The sequence below is a fragment of the Lampetra fluviatilis genome, chromosome 79, assembly GCF_964198595.1.
Source record: "Lampetra fluviatilis chromosome 79, kcLamFluv1.1, whole genome shotgun sequence".
NCBI classification, from domain to species: Eukaryota; Metazoa; Chordata; class Hyperoartia; order Petromyzontiformes; family Petromyzontidae; genus Lampetra; species Lampetra fluviatilis.
Window position 1 is genome coordinate 2,141,131 of NC_136353.1, and position 22,192 is coordinate 2,163,322.

A 22,192-nucleotide genomic window follows, 5' to 3' on the forward strand; every position below is an offset into this window, starting at 1 on the left:
TGACGCTTTATAGCCAAGGGAAGATTCATCCCTCGGCAAGGCCAGACCCCATCAACCTCCCCACGGGCAATGTTCCCTTACACATTCAATAACGCCCTAACCCAGAGCAGAACAAGTCCGTGGCCCTTCCCGCTGGAGGACCCGCAAGGGGAATCCCCGCCCCATGCTAGCCAGGTCACCCCGTTCGCTGCCACGTAACGGAACCTCTACTCCTGAATCCCGTGAGCCCCCGGCACACCAGGTTCAGTCTGCCACCGCACAACTGAACCACGACTCCCCGAGCCATATGAGCCCACGGCCCATTAGTTTGAGACATACCACGGAGTGTCTCGCCTCCGGGCTGTCAGGTCAGCCATCGGCCATAGGCCGATGTGACCACAACTCGTGCATCACCCACTCAACAATGGCAGGCATATACTGATGAAATATTTGCCCCAGAATAGAACCTAGCCAGCATCTCTGTCCCAAATGATGGTGCAATGACAACGCCCCTCTTTAGTCAGCCACGTGCCACTACGCTGTTACCCCGATGGGCGCCAACACGCCAGCATTGCGCACAACACACCCCAGCTGCCCTTTGCTGGGGGTCACAACACACATCCCCCGTCACGTTTTAACAATGTTGTATGTGTTGGGTTATGAAATTTTGATAAAAATAATAAAAATTACTAATTTTCCAAAAAATGCGCAAATCGCATTAATTATGTTAATGTGTATTAATATGCATAAATTATGTGTGTAATTATATGCATAAATTATGATAATCACGGAGATACTCGTAGTTATTTATGCGGATGCTTGCGATTATGTTAATGTGAGCGCTTATGATAATTAAGTTTAGTTTCGTTTATCCAGAGTTATCTCAATCAGGATAACGATTATCATTGATTAAACATTTACCGATTATCTTAGTGTGTGTTATGTTATTTTAGGTCTCCAGTTTCAGATCTCATCACAGGATACAGTTCTCAAGAATAAGACAGTTTTGCATGGACTTGGAAGAAACACTCGAGACTTGGTGTTAAGCAATTTTAATTCTAAACAAACACATGACACTCTAGTATGCAAAAGCAAGTATACGTCAATAAATTCATGGGTAAGATTATGCAATTAACGAAAATGGATGACTAAAAATACTTCTTCATTGGCGAGATTATACAGTTAACTAAAATGAATGACTAAAAACATTTATTCATTGGTGAGATTATGCAATTAACGAAATTGAATGACTAAAAACTCTTATTCATTGGCGAGATTATGCAGTTAACGAAATTGAATGACTAAACTCTTCTAACAACCATAATTTCTACTTTCCCACCAGACATCTCAGTAGTTCCCCCATGTATCGAGCACAACCGGCGACTGGCGGAGTTTTAAAACAGACATGCGACGATTTGTATGAAGGCAATAAAAGCAACTTATTATATCCCAGAGGCGAAAGTATGTCAATAGATTCATCGGTAAGTATAAAATCCTTTTAACGAAATATTTGAGACAAGGGTGGGTGGATGCGTGTTATGAGAGAGAGTATCGGCTCTGCTTTGATTAATTCCTCGGCGAGATTCTCTGACAAAGAAAACCGGTTTGACAAGATATTCTCTCTATATATATGGGTCGATTCGTAATGAGGATTCCGAGAGTTTGAGTTTGCCTCGACGAATCTATTGATCGCCTATGCGATGAACGGGACAAAAGAAAAAGGCAAGGAAAATAACCTCACTCTTATAACCGACGGACTCTTAATCACTCGGTGGGCCGCGATTCCTCATGGCCAGCTGATGGTTCATGTAGTTGATAATCAGTCTTCTGATAATTGACTAGGGTTGATACGATGGTAAGGGTGAAATAGATAGGATAGTCTCACAGGTGAGTGGGGCGTCGATGCGTGCGTGTGTGGGTCTATGGGTGGGGGAAGTTGTGGGTACGAACGACTTTCGGAGAAGGACCCTCTGGCTTGCGCGGCTGCGGTGAGCGGCTCGCTTTCCGACTCCTCCCTCGGCTGACCCCGTACGATGACTGACGGCGCGGCCGCGCTCGTTTGCGCGGTAGGCGAGCACCTCGGCGTGGCGGCACGGCAAGGGCTGAGCTCGTTCACTCGTGAACGGCAGGCGAGCACCTTGGCTTGGCGATGCACGTCGGGGGCTGAGCTCATTCACTCGTGTGCGGCAGGCGAGCACCTCGGCGTGGCGGCACGACAAGAGGGTTGAGGCTCGTTGACTCGTGAACGGCAGAAGAGCACTTTGGCTTGGCGATGCACATCGCCACCCCGCGAACCTCGTCCTTCGGGATGACGAGAGCTTCTTCGTTGGCGGCGACGAGGAGAGATGGAGGCCGAAGCCCCGTGGAGATCTGTGGTGGGGGCCAGAGCCCCTGACGATCTAAGTTGAATGGATTTTTCCTCGGCTTATATCGGGAAAATCCACTCAGTTTTCCCGACTTGTTCAAAAGGCCGTGTCATATATCTTCCTGTGGGGGTGAACACATCTGCGTCCGTGTGTGTTGTGTGTCGTGTGCGTGTTTATTAGTAAAGACACAGCTGTGTAATCATTCTGGAAGGAGGGGTGGGGAATGTTATTTGCTCGCGTGTGCAAATCTTGCTGTCCGTGCTGCGGGGAGACAAAGACGGCCGTACTCTGTCGTCGGAGCACCCTGCGCGTGTTTAACTCAAAAAATGAACACCCTCTCCTCTCTCCGCGTCTCTTGCGAGAGAAAACAAACAGAAAAAAAACAGATGTTCTCGGAATGTTAGCACGAACTCCCCCCCTTGTAACCTTTTGCTCCCTTCTTGCTTGCCCCGCGTGGGTCATTCAGAGGCCAGACCCCGCTGGAAGACAAAGGTGGTCGAGGAGATTTTTGCAATACATTTATGTGGTCCTGTGTGTTACATTTATTCTTGAGATTTCTTATGGATTCCTTCGGTCTTAGTATCGTGGTAATCATTCGTCTATGTTTAATGAATATTCGTAATGATCCTCGTTACATCATTATTTTGAGGGTTTCGCCAATTTTAGTTCTCCAGGGATTGGTGTTTTATTCTGAGTTATTTTTTTTAATGTCCTGAGGTTAAGTGTAACTATGTTTCAGTTAAGCTTTCTGGAATTCGTACTCTTTAGTTTTTAGGAAGGTCATGTAGATAGGAAACATATAATTCTAAATAATATGTATGCGGTGAATACGAGTAATATAAGGGAATTACTAATAAAAAGCCCCTATTGTTTGTTGGTTAATTCTTTTTGTTAAGTTTCTACTTTTCGGTAAGGAAAACGTAAAAAAAAAAACGCGAGTTGCAACCGTTCATTATTCTTTACTCTGCACCTTATCTGTACATCTCCAGATGTCTTGGGAGGTTAGTCCATCAATCTTTTTGTCCATCTGGATGTCTATGACCTCTCTGTGACCGAATTATTATCGTTTTAATGGCGCTTCATGTTTCATAGATTCCTGGTGTGCTTGTGAGGAGAAGTGAGTTGTTTTCATTGTTTAATTAAAAAAAATATATGGAAAAAAAAAAACATTTTTTTTCTTAATTATTCTTAATATTAATAACAGAAAACAGGGCATAGATACAACCCCCAACGATAGGACGCACAGCCGCAGCTCGCTGCGCACAGCAGTCGTATCGGGAGGATTTTTACCCATATTTGACCAAGACACTTTGCTTACACACACCAACTCACAATGCAACCCCTGGCCGCATGCAATCAACAAAATGAGCGACGCCACTTGGCGGCAATTTACAGCCCCATCTCTCAACACTCGCAATTTGCTTTAACACACACGCAATCTTGTGTGCATGAACACCCATACGACCAAATTTTTGGGTCCCCCCCGAATTTTTTACAATTTCCGAACAGGTACACACAACCAATGCACCGCACTCCGTATCCGTACAGAACAGTGTATACAGCACATGCAGTCAGCATATCGCGATCACAAGCGTACATTCATGCACAATAGCAAGCAGAGCTGCAGGCAGACACACCATTAACTCAGTCGTACCATGCAGTAACAACACCCACATTTTTTTTTTTCAATTAACCACGTCGCACACGGCAACCCACGGGATGGTACAGCGCGGGATACACGACGCAACCGAATTAATAATTAACTTCGCCATCAAGATAACAACTCCACGCCACAACGCACACACACTATTTGACACTGTGCAAACAAGCAGATAGCGCGTCCATCGTCAACACACACACACACAGCCCGAACCGCGCTCTGTACGCTCAAGACATGACAACAATCGCCCCCCCGGCACATGCTAGATGGGTGAGGTGTGTGTTAGGGCCGGGTGCATATCGTTACGACTCGCCCGGGCTGCAGCGAGCAGAGGACGGCAGGGTGGTAACTTGAAACGCCTCGCAAAACTCGAACGGTGAGCACGGCGTCCTCCCTTGACTGCTCCGGTGTCTCGCACACGAGCCAGGACGGCAGTGCTCCCGCCCCAGCAGCAGCAGCGTCGGCGTGCTCTCCTCGCGGCTCCTCCCCGCAAAACAGCAGCTCAGCAGCAGGCTGCACACCACACGGCGCCTCCAAGATGGCAGCGCACGGCCGCCTCTCCGCCGCAATATTGAAGATGGCGGTGGCTTCCCGCCGCGGCGACGACAAGATGGTGGCTTCCCACCGTTCCTCCCCAACCACACCCAAGATGGCGGCGCCCTGCCGCGTGTCGGAGAGGACGGGAAGCGTGGGCCAGGCCCCAATGGCGGACGGCTCAGCCCCACTCGAAGGCTCACCGCTTTCAGGCCTGCCGCGTGGCCGATCCGGCCTCGTCGCCGGCGCCACCAGGGTGAAAAAACCCAGCAGAACGGCCCGCAGCGATTCAAGTTGGACCACCACGTGGCCGCTGGAGGACGTGCGCCGGCGGCCGTTCCTTCGTCGTCGAAAGACGTAACAAGTGGGTCACACTTTTTCAAGTTCTCGGCCCTCTTCCTCGATGTTATTTAGCCTTGAAAAAGTCCACTTCTGACTCCAATGTAATAAAGGACTCCTTCACACGATGTTACTCTTCGTTGGTCCTTTATTTATATTCTTCTCCTGCGCACCCCGCTGGCCTCCTCCTCGGCCCAGCGTCGTCTCTCCTCGCGCCCCACGCACTCTGCAGGCACCCCGCTGCTCCGTGTGCTCCCGCACACTCTGCAGCCACTCTGCTGCCCGTGCAACCTCGCATGCTCCGCTAGCCCTCCGCTAGCCCCGTGCTACCCGCAAGGTCCCGCTAGCCACTCTGCTAGCCCCGTGCAACCTCGCACGCCCTGTGCGCCCTGCACACTCCGCTCTCTCTCCGCACACCGCTAGCTGGCGGGGTGCCAAGCCCTATCAGCCTCGCGGCTGATGGCACGGCGGCCACCCAACGTGGTCTCGCCTCTTCACTCCCTCGACTGCCCATATCTCTTCCGGGGTCCCTCCTATAACCTCTCACCCACGTGACCCTGACTCCTCCCTCTCGGATCATCACATCCGGCCTTCCCATTTACGCTCGCATAACATTTGTATTGAAAGTAAGTTAACAGTAATATTTGGGTACAGTATTGTTTTTGGAAGCATTCACCGTAATATCGTATGTTTACTTCACCGCATCATATGAATGATGCGAGAAGAGATTAACGGGTTATGTTAGCGATTTACGTACTCAGCGCTTTCGCTCTCTAAATTATGGCTTGAATGAGGGGGGAGGGGTATGACTACACTCACAAAATGTATATCTTACTAGGAATTTTATATAGCAAAAGTGATATACATAACTGTTACGCTTTGTGTAATTCAACAACAAAAATGGCGCGGAAGGGGAAATTGGCCCCGGCCGTGTTTGATCGTCACCAGAGTTTATGTTCGTGACCAGATTCAAAAATGTTGTAAATGTTTTGGTCGGAACCCAATTTGGTCGTGGTCAGAAGCGTTCGTGACCAGAGGTTCTACTGTATGTGTATAAAGATACGTAGGCTCGCTGGTCTCGTCATGAAACTGCAATGAAAAAGCACCAGGGGAGGCAGCTATCACATCTGCCTCACTGAGGGGGGGCGTGTCAGACACACCCCCCCTTGGTGAGGCCACGCCCCCGGTGCCTCCCCAGCCACTGACCTCACCCCATGTCACTGGCTCCCATCCATCACGTTCAGTGTTAATTACCGAGGCTCACAAAGCCAGACTAAGGCTCCTATAGGCTTCAGTGTGAATCACTGAGGCTCACAGGGCCAGACTAAGGCTCCAATAGGCTTCAGTGTGAATCACTAAGGCTCACAGAGCCAGATGAAGGCTGAAATAGGGTTCAGTGTGAATCACTGAGGCTCCTGGTGAGATGTCTACCCAACTATACCCTGCAGGTTGAACCTAGGATTTCAATGTTCTACTTCACATTATTTTTATTAAAGGCCTGTGACAAAGGTGCATCTATCGGGAGTGACATCGTCTCAAGCTTACACATCTAACGGATCTCCATTTGACTTTGTATTGTCTAGGAAGTCCACCCACACCTCCACTTCCACAAACTGCTGTGAGTTGCCTCGCTCTGCCTCACAGTCAGAATTTCCTTCCTGCTTCACGTTGTCTCCATCGATGTGAAGGTCCCATTTTGGAGTCGAATCTTCATCTTCACATTTTACCTTCACTTCTTCGCTCTTCACCGTCACCTCTTCACATTTCTCAATCACCTCTTCACATTTCACAATCACCTCTTCAAATTCCACCTTGATACCTTTAAAAGTGCCCAAGCTGGGATTTTCTTCCGGTACTTGTTTCATGAGGGATGGGCTCCTTACGGCACTTTGACTTTCACAAGCTGATTTCAGACTCAACTCCTTGTGGATTTTCTGATGCTTCTGTGTTCTCTGGTGTTTTGCAAGATTAGGCGACTGTGAAAATGCCTTCCCACACACACTGCACTTGAAGGGTTTCTCTCCTGTGTGTGTTCTATGGTGTGTTGCAAGATCACGTGACTTTGAAAATGCCTTCCCACACACACTGCAATTGAAGGGTTTTTCTCTTGTGTGTGTTACATGGTGTTTTGCAAGATCCCACTGTGAAAATGCCTTCCCACACACACTGCACTTTAAGAGTTTCTCTCCTGTGTGTGTTCTCTGGTGTCGTGCAAGATTATGTGACTGTGAAAATGCCTTCCGACACACACTGCACTTCAAGGGTTTCTCTCCTGTGTGTGTTCTCTGGTGTATTGCAAGATCAGATGACTGTGAAAATGCCTTCCCACACACACTGCACTTGAAGGGTTTCTCTCCTGTGTGTGTTCTCTGGTGTATTTGACAATTTTCTGGACCTGCAAACGCCATTCCACACACACTGCACTTGAAAAGTTTCACTCGTGTGTGTGTTCTCTGGTGTTTTGCAAGATTAGGCGACTGTGAAAATGTCTTCCCACACACACTGCACTTGAAGGGTTTCTCTCCTGTGTGTGTTCTCTGGTGTTTTGCAAGATCAGATGACTGTTAAAATGCCTTCCCACACACACTGCACTTGAAGGGTTTCTCTCCTGTGTGTGTTCTTTGGTGTCTTTGAAGCGACAGCTGCAGACAGAAAATACCATCTACAAGTCAGTATCAAGGCACAGAAGAATGAATATACGCATATATGTACACAATCTTGATTTGAAGCTTTCATGACTGCATGAATACATACTCTATGGTTCTTTCGGTAAAGTCACGTAGGTAAAAATAACATAAATGACGATGTTTCGAATACAACACAAGCGTTCGTCTTCGGGTGAAATCGCGATAGCTGATATGTCTGCTGTGATTTATTTTAATACACGCTTTCATTTAACTCACTCTGTCTGTTGTTGTTGTCATTGTTGTATCCTCAAATCTTGTAACTCCATTTTAACCTATCATTAACATTTTCTTTTAAACAATATTTTTTACATGTTATGTTTCGGCTTGGGTCTAATTGTCCACGGTAAACTGACGTTGGCTATAATTGAGCACGGTCGCTTATGTTACGGCAAGCCTCGGGGCCACTTCCTGGAGTCGTGGAGTTTTTCCACTACTAGTAGTACATTTCATAAAAGCGTGTTTAAAAAAATATTACTTCATTTATTTCTACCTACGTGACTTTACCGAAAGAACCTAAGAGTATATATAAACACAGTCACACATGACTAACATGTCTATACGTATTCATATATTCATGAGAGTTAAAAAGTTTCCCAAATTCATCACACGGGCTGTTATGGAGCACAATGAGAGGGCAAATGGTCATACACATTCCTGGAAGCCCTCATATCTTCAAAATGAATGTTAACCCAAAACTCCAAGCACACAATTTTGGCTGTCTGGCTACAAAATGAATATTTATAAGAGCTAAATTCAGCTGACATAGCAAAGGATGTTGAAAATACTACTACTTGTGTTATGCATAAATTCATGTTCAATCGCAACTTAAGAGGTGTGAAGCCAGGCTCAGATTTCCTTGAATGCTGGGATGAACAGACCTAACGTCAGCTGCATGTGTGCTGTGTCAATTTCCTGACTGCTTCCATTATCATAAAGAGTTGCAGATGAAAACAAAAAAGAAACCATTGTTTTCATATAACCTCCGTGTTCATTAGAGTTAATAGACTTTACTGCAAACACAAACTTGACACTGCCACACACTGCCGTGTTAAACAGGTAGTGGCGTCTCCAGAACCATGCCTGGCCACACACCTTCATCTGCTCAGTATTAATGTTTCAGTTTCATTTGTTAGGTCTTAGCTTTACTTCATGGCTTCGCCCGAGACTTGGATTCTTGTCTTTAAAGAATCCACGGCCTCCGCGGAGGGTGGGGGGTGCGTGACGTCAGCAGACGCTGCCGCATGCGGGTGACATCACAGACGTGAGGTCACCGTTCACTTGCCGTGCAAAATATATCCATTATTGCGCCCCCCCCCTCCCCCAAATGCAAAAGTCAATTTTTATACTTTTTGCATTGTGTACAATCTGGAAGCTACCCACATGCCAAATTTAAAGTTTGTTGCATGTCGGAACGTATGCTAAACATTTAGAACAGACACATTCACAAATTTCCCTTTTATATATAGCTAACCCCGTGAGCCATGCGGCTCTTGACTCGGGGGCAACTGCAACAAACAAAAACATGAACAAGAAACATCTTAAAGTGACTACACGCAACAGAAAAATCCAGTTAAAAACAGCAGAAAAAACACTGTATTTCAACGCTGTGTGCAAAAATCCCAGTGGGATGCAAGTCAACAAAAACAACCATAAGACAATTTAGATTAAAGTTATCAGGCTAACTCTGTACTACCACAAACAAACATGGCTAAACCAAAACGTTTTCATAGCTTCCTCACTCCACCAAATAATTGAGGATGAAATCAACATAACCGAGTTTGCGTGTCTCCCTCTCTCTCCGTGGTGGCGTGGATTTTCCTCCGGATGCCCCTAAACATTTAAGAGTGAACATCAGCACCCGTTTAGAGCCTTTGACCGATAGTCATTTCCACACGTTAACAAAGCCCACCTTTGTTGTGTGGGCAGGTCGCTTCTGAAAACAAGAGCGGACGCTTGTGTTGCGCCCGAAACGTCGTGATTTATTTTATTTTCTACCTATGTGACTCTACCGAAAGAACCAAAGAGTATGGATTCCTGCACTCACGATCATAACAGCGGTATAGCAGCTCAAGCGGGCTTGGCCTGGTTACATAAAATAAAAACCAAAAGTGTCCTCGTGTTGTAGTATTTCCTGCAGTCACGAAAGCTCCAAATCTCTCATTGCCATGCTCATTTCTCTACCCCCCCTCTCTCTCAGCCCCCTTCTCTCTCTATTTAAGGCCTTGTCACAGAGGTGTTGTTTCTGTGTGTGCCTACGTGTCTCTCTGTGTCTGTGTGCCTATGTGTGTATCTCTCTGTCTCTGTGTCATCTCTCTCTGTGTCTCTCTCTCTCTCTGTGTGCCTCTGTGTCTCTCTCAGTGTGCCTATGTGTGCCTCTTCTTGGTTCTTTCGGTAAAGTCACGTAGAAGGGAAGTAATAAAATAATAAAAACAAAACATAATAAAATAATTCTCACGACGTTTCGGCCACAACGCAAGCAGCCGTCCTCAGGTTCGTTTTATTACTTCCCTTCTACGTGACTTTACCGAAAGAACCAAGAAGATGAATCCCTGCAGTCACGAAAGCTTTAAATCGAAATTTACGTGTGCCTCTCTGTCTGTTTTATCTCTCTGTGTGCCTATGTGTATATCTCTAAAAAAAAATACATTTGGTTGTTTTTTCATTTTTTATGAAAAAAAGAATTTGTATTATAAAAATATTATTAAAAAACAACTAAAATAAATGATAAAACTAAATTAAATTGGTTGTTTCTTCATTTATTTTATTTCTGCTACCGTCACGAAAGCTTCCAGATCAAGTTGAAGCGAGAGAATTCAAGCAAAGGACTTCAGGCGAGGGCAGGAGGCGAGGCCCCGCGTGGATAGGCCCCACGTTGTAATGTCCCAACCTGGACATGGATTCCCATACTCGCTGCGACTAAATTGACATCCCTACGAGAGAGAGGCTCTACCTGGGTAAACAACAACAACCACAACAACCACCACCACCACCACGATGAAAATCTCTCACCTCGGATGTCATCGGCAGCTTCTCGTTACCTCGCTCCGTTATGGCGGCAGCAGGATGTGACGTAATATTCACTTCCGGGGTACAAGACACGCCCCCAACGAGCGGGGCTGGGTAACTGAATAACTTATTCGAGAATTGAAGCTTTCGTCAACTGCAGGAATGACTCAACTCGTTGTACACTCATTGGCTCTTTCGGTAAAGTCACGCGTCGAGGGATGATGGGGCGTGGGTGCTGAACCCGTCGCAATAAAAAACAAACTCGCGAGTGCTTTTAACGAATATATTATGTTAATTTTATTTTTTATTTAATTTCTTTACCGAAATAACCAATGAGCAATTCCTGCAGTCACCAAAGCTTAGATCCTAGATTATGTTAACGAGCCGCCAGTCACTGGGCGTAGCTTTGCCCAAATAAGGATTGTACCGGAACAGATATTGGCGGTGACCAAGCAGGGGTGACATGACGTCACTAGCGAGGCGCACCGCCCCCCCGAGGCGTTTCACACCGATGAGGTAATGCTTGGTGGTGACGTCAGAGAACGGGGGTCAGAGTTCCAGTTTTGCGTATTAGGGCCGTTCATAAATGACGTCACGTTATTTTGGCCGATTTTTGACCCCCCTCCCCCCCTCGTCACAGAGCGTCACAAAAAGTCAGACCCCCTCAAATATGACGTCACAAAGCTCTGCCCCCCCCCAAATATATAAAACACGCTTCAAATCGCTTTAAACTATTGTCATTGTAGTGCGTATTTAATGTGGCGCTGCACTCTGATGTTGTAGGAGAAAAGATTTATTAAAAAGGAGACCAGGGGGGCGGGGGTTTGAGAAATGCACAACTTTAAATACATATAGAGTATAGACAAAACGTTCTGCTTAATTCTAGATTTTAAGCTTTCGTGACTGCAAGGATTCATACTCTTTGTTTTTTTTCGGTAAAGTCACGTTCGTTCTACTTAATGAAATACTTTTTTTTATAAATGTGTATATGTTATGTTTCGGCTTGGGTCTAATTGTCCACGGTGGGCAAACGCACAAAATCAGCAGGGGATCAAATACTTTTTTCCCTCACTGTACTTATGCCATACTGATGACAATACTATATTCTATCATAAAAAAACAAATTTTTACAATCTTTTTTCCATGTTATGTTTCGGCTTGGGTCTAATTGTCCCCACGGTCAACTGACGTTGGCTGTAATTGTCCATCGTCCCTTACGTTATAGCAAGCTTCGGGGCCACTTCCTGGAGTCGTGGAGTTCTGCCATTCCTAGTACATTTCATAAAAGCGTGTTTATAAAAAGGTTTTTTCTTAATTATTTATTTATAGTCAAAATCGCCAAATTTGCGGAGCTTCGCTGCAAGTACAGGGAAAGACGAGAGGTGAGGCAGCGACGCATTCAGCCTCCCCTCTGATTGCGCAACCCCTCAGACACTGGATGGAATGCGGGCAGTAAGGGCGTGCCTGTTACTATCTCAGCATGTCACCAATGGAATGTTTGTAGACCCCTTCATTACATGTCCTCGCCTTCCATACTCCAGGTAACTTATTCACGTATATGTATAAAGATATGTAGGCTCGCTGGTCTCGTCATAAAATTGCAATGAAAAAGCACCATGGGAGGCAACTATCGCATCTGCCACACCGAGGGGGGGCGTGTCGGACACGCCCCCCCTCGGTGAGGCCACGCCCCCGGTGCCTCCCCAGCCACTGACCTCACGGCATGTCACTGGCTCTCATCCATCGGGTTCAGTATTAATCACTGAGGCTCACAGAGCGGGCTAAGGATCCCATAGGGTTCATTGTTAATCATTGAGGCTCACAGAGCCAGACTAAGGCTCCCATAGGGTTCAGTGTTGATCACTGAGGTTCACAGACTCAGACTTAGGCTCCCACAGGGTTCAGTGGGAATCGTTGAGGCTTACAGAGCCAGACAAAGGCTCCCATAGGGTTCATTGTTAATCACTGAGGCTCACAGAGCAAGACTCAGGCTCTCATCGGGTTCACTGTTAATCACTGAGGCTCACAGGGCCAGACGAAGGCTCCCATAGGGGTCTGTGTTAATCACTGAGTCTTACAGAGCCAGACAAAGGCTCCCATAGGGTTCAGTGTTAATCACTGAGTCTCACAGAGCAATACTCAGGCTCCCATCGGGTTCAGTGTTAATCATTGAGACTCACAGAGCCAGACTAAGGCTCCCATAGGGTTCAGTGTTAATTACTGAGGCTTACAGAGCCAGACAAAGGCTCCCATAGGGTTCAGTGTTAATCACTGAGTCTCACAGAGCCAAACTAAGGCTCCCATCGGGTTCAGTGTTAATCATTGAGGCTCAGAGCCAGAATAAGGCTCCCATAGGGTTCAGTGTTGATCACTGAGGTTTACAGAGCCAGACTCAGGCTCCCATCGGGTTCAGTGTTAATCACTGAGGCTCACAGAACCAGACTAAGGCTCCCATAGGGTTCAGTGTTAATCACTGAGGCTTACAGAGCCAGACAAAGGCTCCCATAGGGTTCAGTGTTAATCACTGAGTCTCACAGAGCCAGACTCAGGCACCCATCGGGTTCAGTGTTAATCATTGAGACTCACAGCGCCAGACTAAGGCTCCCATAAGGTTCTGTGTTAATCACTGAGACTCACAGAGCCAGACAAAGGCTCCCATCGGGTTCAGTGTTAATCACTGAGGCTCACAGGGCCAGACGAAGGCTCCCATCGGGTTCAGTGTTAATCATTGAGACTCACAGAGCCAGACTAAGGCTCCCATAGGGTTCAGTGTTAATCACTGAGACTCACAGAGCCAGACAAAGGCTCCCATCGGGTTCAGTGTTAATCACTGAGGCTCACAGAGCCAGACTCAGGCTCCCATCGGGTTCAGTGTTAATCACTGAGGCTCACAGGGCCAGACATAGGCTCCCATATGGGTCAGTGTTAATCACTGAGGCTTACAGAGCCAGACAAAGGCTCCCATAGGGTTCAGTGTTAATCACTGAGTCTCACAGAGCCAGACTCAGGCTCCCATCGTGTTCAGTGTTAATCATTGAGACTCACAGAGCAAGACGAAGGCTCCCATAGGGTTCAGTATTAATCACTGAGACTCACAGAGCCAGACAAAGGCTCCCATAGGGTTCAGTGTTAATCGCTGAGGCTCACAGAGCCATACTAAGGCTCCCATCGGGTTCAGTGTTAATCATTGAGGCTCAGAGCCAGACTAAGGCTCCCATAGGGTTCAGTGTTGATCACTGAGGTTCACAGAGCCAGACTTAGGCTCCCATCGGGTTCAGTGTTAATCACTGAGGCTTTCAGAGCCATACTAAGGCTCCCATAGGGTTCAGTGTTAATCACTGAGCCTCACAGAGCCAGATTAAGGCTCCCATAGGGTTCAGTGTTAATCACTTAGGCTTACAGAGCCAGACTAAGGCTCCCATAGGGTTCAGTGTTAATCACTGAGGCTCACAGCGCCAGACTAAGGCTCCCATAGGGTTCAGTGTTAATCACTTAGGCTTACAGAGCCAGACTAAGGCTCCCATAGGGTTCAGTGTTAATCACTGAGCCTCACAGAGCCAGATTAAGGCTCCCATAGGGTTCAGTGTCAATCACTTAGGCTTACAGAGCCAGACTAAGGCTCCCATAGGGTTCGGTGTTAATCACTGAGACTCACAGAGCCAGACTAAGGCTCCCATAGGGTTCAGTGTTAATCACTGAGCCCCACAGAGCCAGATTAAGGCTCACATAGGGTTCAGTCTTAATCACTGAGGCTTTCAGAGCCAGACGAAGGCTCCCTAGGGTTCATGTTAATCACTGAGGCTTACAGAGCCAGACTTAGGCTCCCATAGGGTTCTGTGTTTATCACTGAGCCTCACAGAGCCAGATTAAGGCTCCCATAGGGTTCAGTGTTAATCACTGAGGCTTATAGAGCCAGACTAAGGCTCCCATAGGGTTCAGTGTTAATCACTGAGGCTCACAGCGCCAGACTAAGGCTCCCATAGGGTTCTGTGTTAATTACTGAGCCTCACAGAGCCAGATTAAGGCTCCCATAGGGTTCAGTGTTAATCACTGAGGCTCAAAGAGCCAGATTAAGGCTCCCATAGAGTTCGGTGTTAATCACTGAGTCTCACAGAGGGAGGGGCAGTGTTTGAGTGGGCGGGGGCGTGGCGGAAGTGGGGGCGGTCACCATCAGAGGAATCGAATCTTTATTCAACGACTATCCAAATCGAATCGCCCCCCCCAACCGCTCCAGCATAAAGCCGCCCCTTGACGACGCCATCGACGACGATCCGGGAATCGATCCGGACGACAATGGCGGCGCCCACGTTAGCCAGCGGCGTCCGTGTACCCGTCTGGGACAAGACCGCTCGCGTTTTTCTCTGCCTCCTCGGCGTCTTCTTCTCGCTGCTCGCCTTGCGCATCCCTCATGACACCGCCGAGGAAGAGGGCGGCGGGAGGGCAGCGGCGGCGCGCTGTGCGTCTGCGGCGGAGTGCGGGGCGGAGACTAGGTAAGGTGGCAGGCTTTGCTTTTGGGCCTAGTGGTGGTGTGGTGGTGGTGGGTGTTTTGTAATTTTTACTTTTGTTCGTTCTTGCTTCGCGTTCGTCGTTGTTAGCTCATTGGTTCGGGCGCCTTTAGTTGTTGTCGTGGGGTTTGTTTGGTGGGCACGCGTGTTTTATCTGTCGATAAAAACGGGAGTGCGAGACGCGCAGAAATTGCGTCCGATATCAATAAGCGTACGTGTTGAACATGCCTTATTCAAATTATTTCCCTATAATTTTAAGTCTGCAATGTCATTACCGTACTGGGTGTATTGGTTTATTAACTCGGCCCGTTGAACGATAAGAATCTAAATGCATTCGTGCATTCTGGTCAACACTACCGTGAGATAAAATTACTCTTATAAAATACAATTGTGGGTGCCGTACAGCGATGCGTATTAATACGTGCCTTTTTATTTCGCTCATTTCATCTTTCACTCTGATCGCTGTCAACTCTTTGGGTTTGGCGTGTTTAGTTATTTCCTCGTGATATTTTTTTTTTCCAATGCCTGGGAGTTCCATCTGTTGAGAAATTGGCGTGTGTGTGTGTGTGAATTAAGCTTAAATTGCGTCTAATATTAGCGTGGTAGTTAAGTGGCACTTGTTACGGCCTTGTTATAATTATAATTTATATCGTACAATGTGTAAAAATATATAATATACTTACTAGATTTATTTTCAACTCGGGCGGTTGATGATACAGTGCCAATACCATCCATGCATTTCTCTGGCCACTGCAGTTAAGTGAATTACAATTGCGATACGCTCACAATGTATTCATTTTATTCGAGTCATTTTATCGTTCACTCTGATCGCTGTCGACTCGTTGGGTTAGGCGTCTGGTTATTGTCCCGTTATTTTTTTGGTGACCGTGGGTGTACCATCTGTTGGGAAATCGTGTGTGAATTAAGCTTAAATTGCGTCTAAAATTTGCGTGGCAGTTACGTTTTGTTGTGGTTGTTGGTGGTTTGTTGTGGTTGTTGTGGTGTTTGTTGGTGAGCGTTGGGAGCTTTACATCGCGTGACGGGAACGGGGCCGTGGTGCAGACTTCCACGTGCAGCCACGACACGGGCAAAGTGCAAAGATAGCTCCTGTCATGTGTGGGTTTTTTTATCTGTGTGTGTCAACCTGTGTGTGTCTGTGTGCGTTATTGACCTGATCAAGGCCTATGATACCATCAGTAGGCCTTGTTCTTCGTGCTTTTGGAGTCCCTGACCCTCTGCTCACGATCATGAAGGACCTTCATGATGGTGAGTGGGCCCGGGTTAAACTACGTGGCCGGCAGTCAGAGCCATTCCCTGTTCACCTTCGGGTGCGACAGGGATGTCCTCTGGCTCCCACATTATCTAACATCTATTTTGACCACGTAGTTCGTGAAGCCTTCAATAGCTGTACCGGAGGAATTTCCATCTGGTACAGATATAATGGGAGGCTGATCGATGCCCGGGTGCGGTCAAGGGATGGCTCCCTATTGCTCAACCACGTTATGTATGCCGATGATCTGGTGATTGCTGTTCACTCGGAGGAGGAGTTGGAGGTGCTGCTGCTGAACCTGGGGGTGGGGCCTTACCGTCAGCCCCACCAAAACTAAGCACCTGCCTGGGTATTTTGTACCATTGGACACTCCACCCCCACAAGTCCCAATTGGTGATAGGGCAGTTGTGGAGAGTTTCCCATACCTTGGCAGTGTGCTCATGACCGCCTCCGGTTTAACAGCAGAGGTCGCACTCTGAATCAGTCGAGCGGCAGTATCTTTTCATCGGTTGCGTAACGCTGTGTGGAAGATTGCACGAAGCTTCAGGTCTTCCCTCCCTTCTCTACGCTTGCGAAACGTGGACCCCTCTAATGGAACATCTTCGCTGGTTAGAAACATTTAGGCTGGCCTGCCTACGATCCATCCTGGGTTTAACTAAGCTGGATTGTGTGATGAGCTCACAAATCCTTGCAAGATGTGGACAAAGCCCCATCGGTGAGCTGTTCTGGCAGGCAAAGCTGCATTGGCTGGGTAATGTAGCCTGCATGCCCAGCCACCGCATGCCGAAACAGCTTTTGTTTGGCTGATTCGAGGGGGGTAAACGGGCGCGGCACGGGCTAGAGAAGAGATGGAGTGATGTGGTACAGGAAGATGTGGAGCTGAGTGGACTTGACAATGACTGGTACCAGCGGTGTCAATATCGGCCTCAATGGAGGAGGCTCGCGAAGGACGCTACTGGGCAGTTGGAGGCAGTCGCCCTCCAACAACAACGGAGGGGGGAGGAGCGATGCTCACAATGAGCGGAGCGCCGGGTGGCTAAAGCACAGCAAGTTGGCACAGTAGGAGGCACAGGTGGTGCATCAGCCAGTCAGTCGACCTGTGGCATCTGGGTCTGCCTCGTGACCTCCTGCCAGCGGGTGTTCGACACTTCACGTAGCCTCAAGGTGCACATAGCCTGGCACAAGCGTCGTGGTGATGTCGCCGCCACTGAGTGGCGAATGGCGGTTGTTTTTGTGTCTTTGTATCTATCTGTGTGTGTGTGGCCGTGTGCGTTTGACTGTTTGTTTGACTGTCTGTGTGTGTGTGTCTCTGTGTGTGCGTGTGGGGAGCGGTTGCATAGTGGTTAGCGCCCTGCGCCACTAAACTCAGTCCACCCAAGTTCCGAGTCCCGCTCGTGATCCACACCACTCATCGCGATTATCTAAACCGGTCTCGGGCCTCCCCTAGGTCGACTCAGCCTCAAATGAGTGGGACACATCGCTAGCACTTGGGGGGTGCATGGAGAGACAAAGGCGGCCGGGCGTGTGAGTAGTGCTGGCCACCCCACCCCCTGTGTGTGTGACCACAGTGGGCGGCCTTCATAGATGCTGCTGATGCTGCTACTGACAGCACTTTCCCCTACAGCACTGTTAGGGGCTACCTGGGGGAGATTTGTCTTTGTGTGCCAACACAGCTGGGGTCACATTCTGACCCCCCCTCCCTGCGGCCCCTCCCCCACTGATGACGTTGACACTGATGATGATACTGACGACGATGATGATACTGACGACGATGATGATACTGACGACGATGATGATACTGACGACGATGATGATGCTGACGACGATGATGATGCTGACGACGATGATGATGCTGACGACGATGATGATGCTGACGACGATGATGATGCTGACGACGATGATGATGCTGACGACGATGATGATGCTGACGACGATGATGATGCTGACGACGATGATGATGCTGACGACGATGATGATGCTGACGACGATGATGATGCTGACGACGATGATGATGCTGACGACGATGATGATGCTGACGACGATGATGATGCTGACGACGATGATGATGCTGACGACGATGATGATGCTGACGACGATGATGATGCTGACGACGATGATGATGCTGACGACGATGATGATGCTGACGACGATGATGATGCTGACGACGATGATGATGCTGACGACGATGATGATGCTGACGACGATGATGATGCTGACGACGATGATGATGCTGACGACGATGATGATGCTGACGACGACGATGATGATGCTGACGACGATGATGATGCTGACGACGATGCTGACGACGATGATGATGCTGACGACGATGATGATGCTGACGACGATGATGATGCTGACGACGATGATGATGCTGACGACGATGATGATGCTGACGACGATGATTGATGATGATGATGCTGACGACGATGATTGATGATGATGATGCTGACGACGATGATTGATGATGATGATGCTGACGACGATGATTGATGATGATGATGCTGACGACGATGATTGATGATGATGATGCTGACGACGATGATTGATGATGATGATGCTGACGACGATGATTGATGATGATGATGCTGACGACGATGATTGATGATGATGATGCTGACGACGATGATTGATGATGATGATGCTGACGACGATGATTGATGATGATGATGCTGACGACGATGATTGATGATGATGATGCTGACGACGATGATTGATGATGATGATGCTGACGACGATGATTGATGATGATGATGATGCTGACGACGATGATTGATGATGATGATGATGCTGACGACGATGATTGATGATGATGATGATGCTGACGGCGATGATTGATGATGATGATGATGCTGACGGCGACGATGATGATGATGATGATGCTGACGGCGACGATGATGATGATGATGCTGACGGCGACGATGATGATGATGATGCTGACGGCGACGATGATGATGAGGATGCTGACGACGACGATGAGGATACTGACGACGATGATGAGGATACTGAAGACGATGATGATGAGGATACTGACGACGATGATGATGAGGATACTGACGACGATGATGATGAGGATACTGACGACGATGATGATGAGGATACTGACGACGATGATGATGAGGATACTGACGACGATGATGATGAGGATACTGACGACGATGATGATGAGGATACTGACGACGATGATGATGATGATGATGAGGATACTGACGACGATGATGATGATGATGATGAGGATACTGACGACGATGATGATGATGATGATGAGGATACTGACGACGATGATGATGATGATGATGAGGATACTGACGACGATGATGATGATGATGAGGATACTGACGACGATGATGATCCTACTGCTGTAGGTGGAGGAGAGGCTGTGGCCTGGTGGAGCTGCTCTTGGGAGAGCGGCAAATCCTCACACTGCCAAACAGCATCCTAGGCCTGCTGTTCTACCTGATGCAGCTATTACTGGGTACACTCACGCACTCAGCTACTCGCTCACGCACTCATGTACTTACTCACCTACTCGCTCGCCTACTCACTCCGGCACTCACGCACTCACCTATTCGCTCAGGCACTCGCATACTCACTCACGCACTCACCGACTCGCTCACCTACTCACTCAGGCACTCACGCACTCACCTACTCACTCAGGCACTCGCATACTCACCTACTCGCTCACGTATTCATGCACTCACCTACTCACTCACCTACTCGCTCACCTATTCACTCAGGCACTCACCTACTCGCTCACCTACTCAGGCACTCACCTACTCACTCACCTACTCACCTACTCGCTTACCTACTCACTCAGGCACTCACGCACTCACCTACTCACTCAGGCACTCACTCGCTCACCTACTCACTCAGGCACTCACACACTCACCTACTCGCTCGCGTACTCACTGACGTGCTCACTCACTAACGTACTCGCTCACGTACTCAACAATTCACGCACTCACTCAGGCACTCACTCGCGTATTCACTCGCTCGCACACTCTCACGTACTCGCACGCAGACACTCGCTCACGGACTCACTCACTCCTGTACCACATCACTCTACGGGTAGGGTACGTGTAGGGTACGGGTACCCGTTTGCGACCTCACCACGACCTCACCACAACCCTCCTCCCCCCCCCCCGCAGGCCTGACTAGCAGCGCAACAGCGGCCGTGCTCCTCTTTGCGACGTCCATCTGTTCTGCGCTGGGCTCCGCCTACCTGGCGACATCGCTGCTCGCAGCGGGCCTCCTGCGTGCCGTCTGCGGCGCCGTCTATGCCGTCAACCTCCTCCTGCTGGGCCTCAACTACAAGCGCCTCGTCTTCCTCAACGCCGCCTGGACCACGCAGCAGCAGCAGCAGCGGCATAGCAAGAGTCTCTAGCGGGAGGGGGAGACTTTGGTGGAAGGGGGAGGAGCAATGGTGAAAGGGGGAGGAGCTTCGTCGGGAGGGGGAGGAGCTTCGGTGAGAGGGGGGGGGCTAAGGCGGGAGGGCTTCGGCGGAGGGGGAGGGGCTACGGTGGGAGGGGAGGAGCTACGGCGGCAGGGGGAGGAGCTACGGTGGGAGGGGGAGGATCTACGGCGGGAGGGGGAGAATCTACGGCGGGAGGGGGAGGATCTACGGCGGGAGGAGGAGGGGCTACGGCGGGAGGAGGGGCTACGGCGGGAGGAGGAGGGGCTACGGCGGGAGGAGGAGGGGCTACGGCGGGAGGAGGAGGGGCTACGGCGGGAGGAGGAGGGGCTACGGCGGGAGGAGGAGGGGCTACGGCGGGAGGGGCTACGGCGGGAGGGGGAGGGGCTACGGCGGGAAGGGGAGGAGCTACGGCGGGAGGGGGAGGAGCTACGGCGGGAGGGGGGGAGCTACGGCGAGAGGGGGAGGAGCTACGGCGGGAGGGGGAGGAGCTACGGCGGGAGGGGGAGGAGCTACGGCGGGAGGGGGAGGAGCTACGGCGGGAGGGGGAGGAGCTACGGCGGGAGGGGGAGGAGCTACGGCGGGAGGGGGAGGAGCTACGGCGGGAGGGGGAGGAGCTACGGCGGGAGGGGGAGGAGGAGGAGTCTCGGACTGGCGGGGTGGGGGGGGAGATGCGCGTTTAATGTGGGGGGGGAGGGGGGGCGCGGGGGAGGGGGGGGGATGTACGCGCGCACTGCCCTCGCGAGTTGTGCGTGCACCACACACATTGTACACGCGCGGGTTGTACACGCACACACGCATTGTTCACACACACACACGCATTGTTCACACACACACACGCATTGTTCACACACACACACGCATTGTTCACACACACACACGCATTGTTCACACACACACACGCATTGTTCACACACACACGCATTGTTCACACACACGCAGCTGTAACACACACGCACACAGCTGTAACATACACACACGCACCTGTAACACACACACACAGCTGTAACACACACACACGGCTGTGGTGGTACCTGGCGGGTAAAAACCGGTTTTGAAAACCGGTTACCGGTTCGGGGACCAAAAAGTGTGGGTGGGGGGAGATCAGGAGCCGGTTAACGGTTTTTTTTCCGGTTTGGAAAACCGGTTTCAGAAAACGGTTACCGGTTTCGGTTTGCAACGCCAAACGGTTCGGGGAGAGAGGGTGGGGGGTGACCTGTTAAACCGGTTTCAGAAAACTGGGAATGGTTTCGAAGAACTGGTTGCCGGTTTTCGGGGTTGATGGTGGTGTGGTGCTGCGTGTGGAGTAAACGTCGCACCACTGGGGGAGAGTTGTGTGGTGCTGGCCACACACCCCCTGTGTGTGGGTGAGTTGGTGGGTGGGTGTGGGTGAGTTGGTGGGTGGGTGTGGGTGAGTTAGTGGGTGGGTGTGGGTGAG

At 49.4% G+C, this 22,192-nt stretch overlaps 1 protein-coding gene and 1 pseudogene across 2 annotated transcripts; one reads left to right on the forward strand and one right to left on the reverse strand.

The window, feature by feature from the left end:
* Positions 1–1,000: 1,000 nt before the first annotated feature.
* LOC144953606 (uncharacterized) lies at positions 1,001–10,828 on the reverse strand (annotated as a pseudogene). Its single transcript, XR_013640850.1, has 2 exons — positions 10,575–10,828; positions 1,001–7,520 (listed from the first exon to the last, which is right to left on the reverse strand). The product of XR_013640850.1 is annotated as an uncharacterized LOC144953606 (transcript).
* A 4,022-nt stretch (positions 10,829–14,850) lies between these two features.
* LOC144953602 (vitamin K epoxide reductase complex subunit 1-like protein 1) lies at positions 14,851–20,772 on the forward strand. The gene is made up of 3 exons (XM_078884167.1): positions 14,851–15,061; positions 19,709–19,818; positions 20,492–20,772. The coding sequence occupies exons 1-3, from the start codon at positions 14,865–14,867 to the stop codon at positions 20,725–20,727; spliced, it is 543 nt and encodes a 180-aa protein (XP_078740293.1). The 5' UTR covers positions 14,851–14,864; the 3' UTR covers positions 20,728–20,772.
* Positions 20,773–22,192: the final 1,420 nt, after the last annotated feature.

Excerpts from the sequence above, each read along its gene's own strand:
- LOC144953602 (XM_078884167.1), top strand. The coding sequence starts at position 14,865 with ATGGCGGCGCCCACGTTAGCCAGCGGCGTCCGTGTACCCGTCTGGGAC. Across the intron at positions 15,062-19,708 it reads GAGTGCGGGGCGGAGACTAG|GTGGAGGAGAGGCTGTGGCC; the intron begins GTAAGGTGGCAG and ends CTACTGCTGTAG. Across the intron at positions 19,819-20,491 it reads CCTGATGCAGCTATTACTGG|GCCTGACTAGCAGCGCAACA; the intron begins GTACACTCACGC and ends CCCCCCCCGCAG.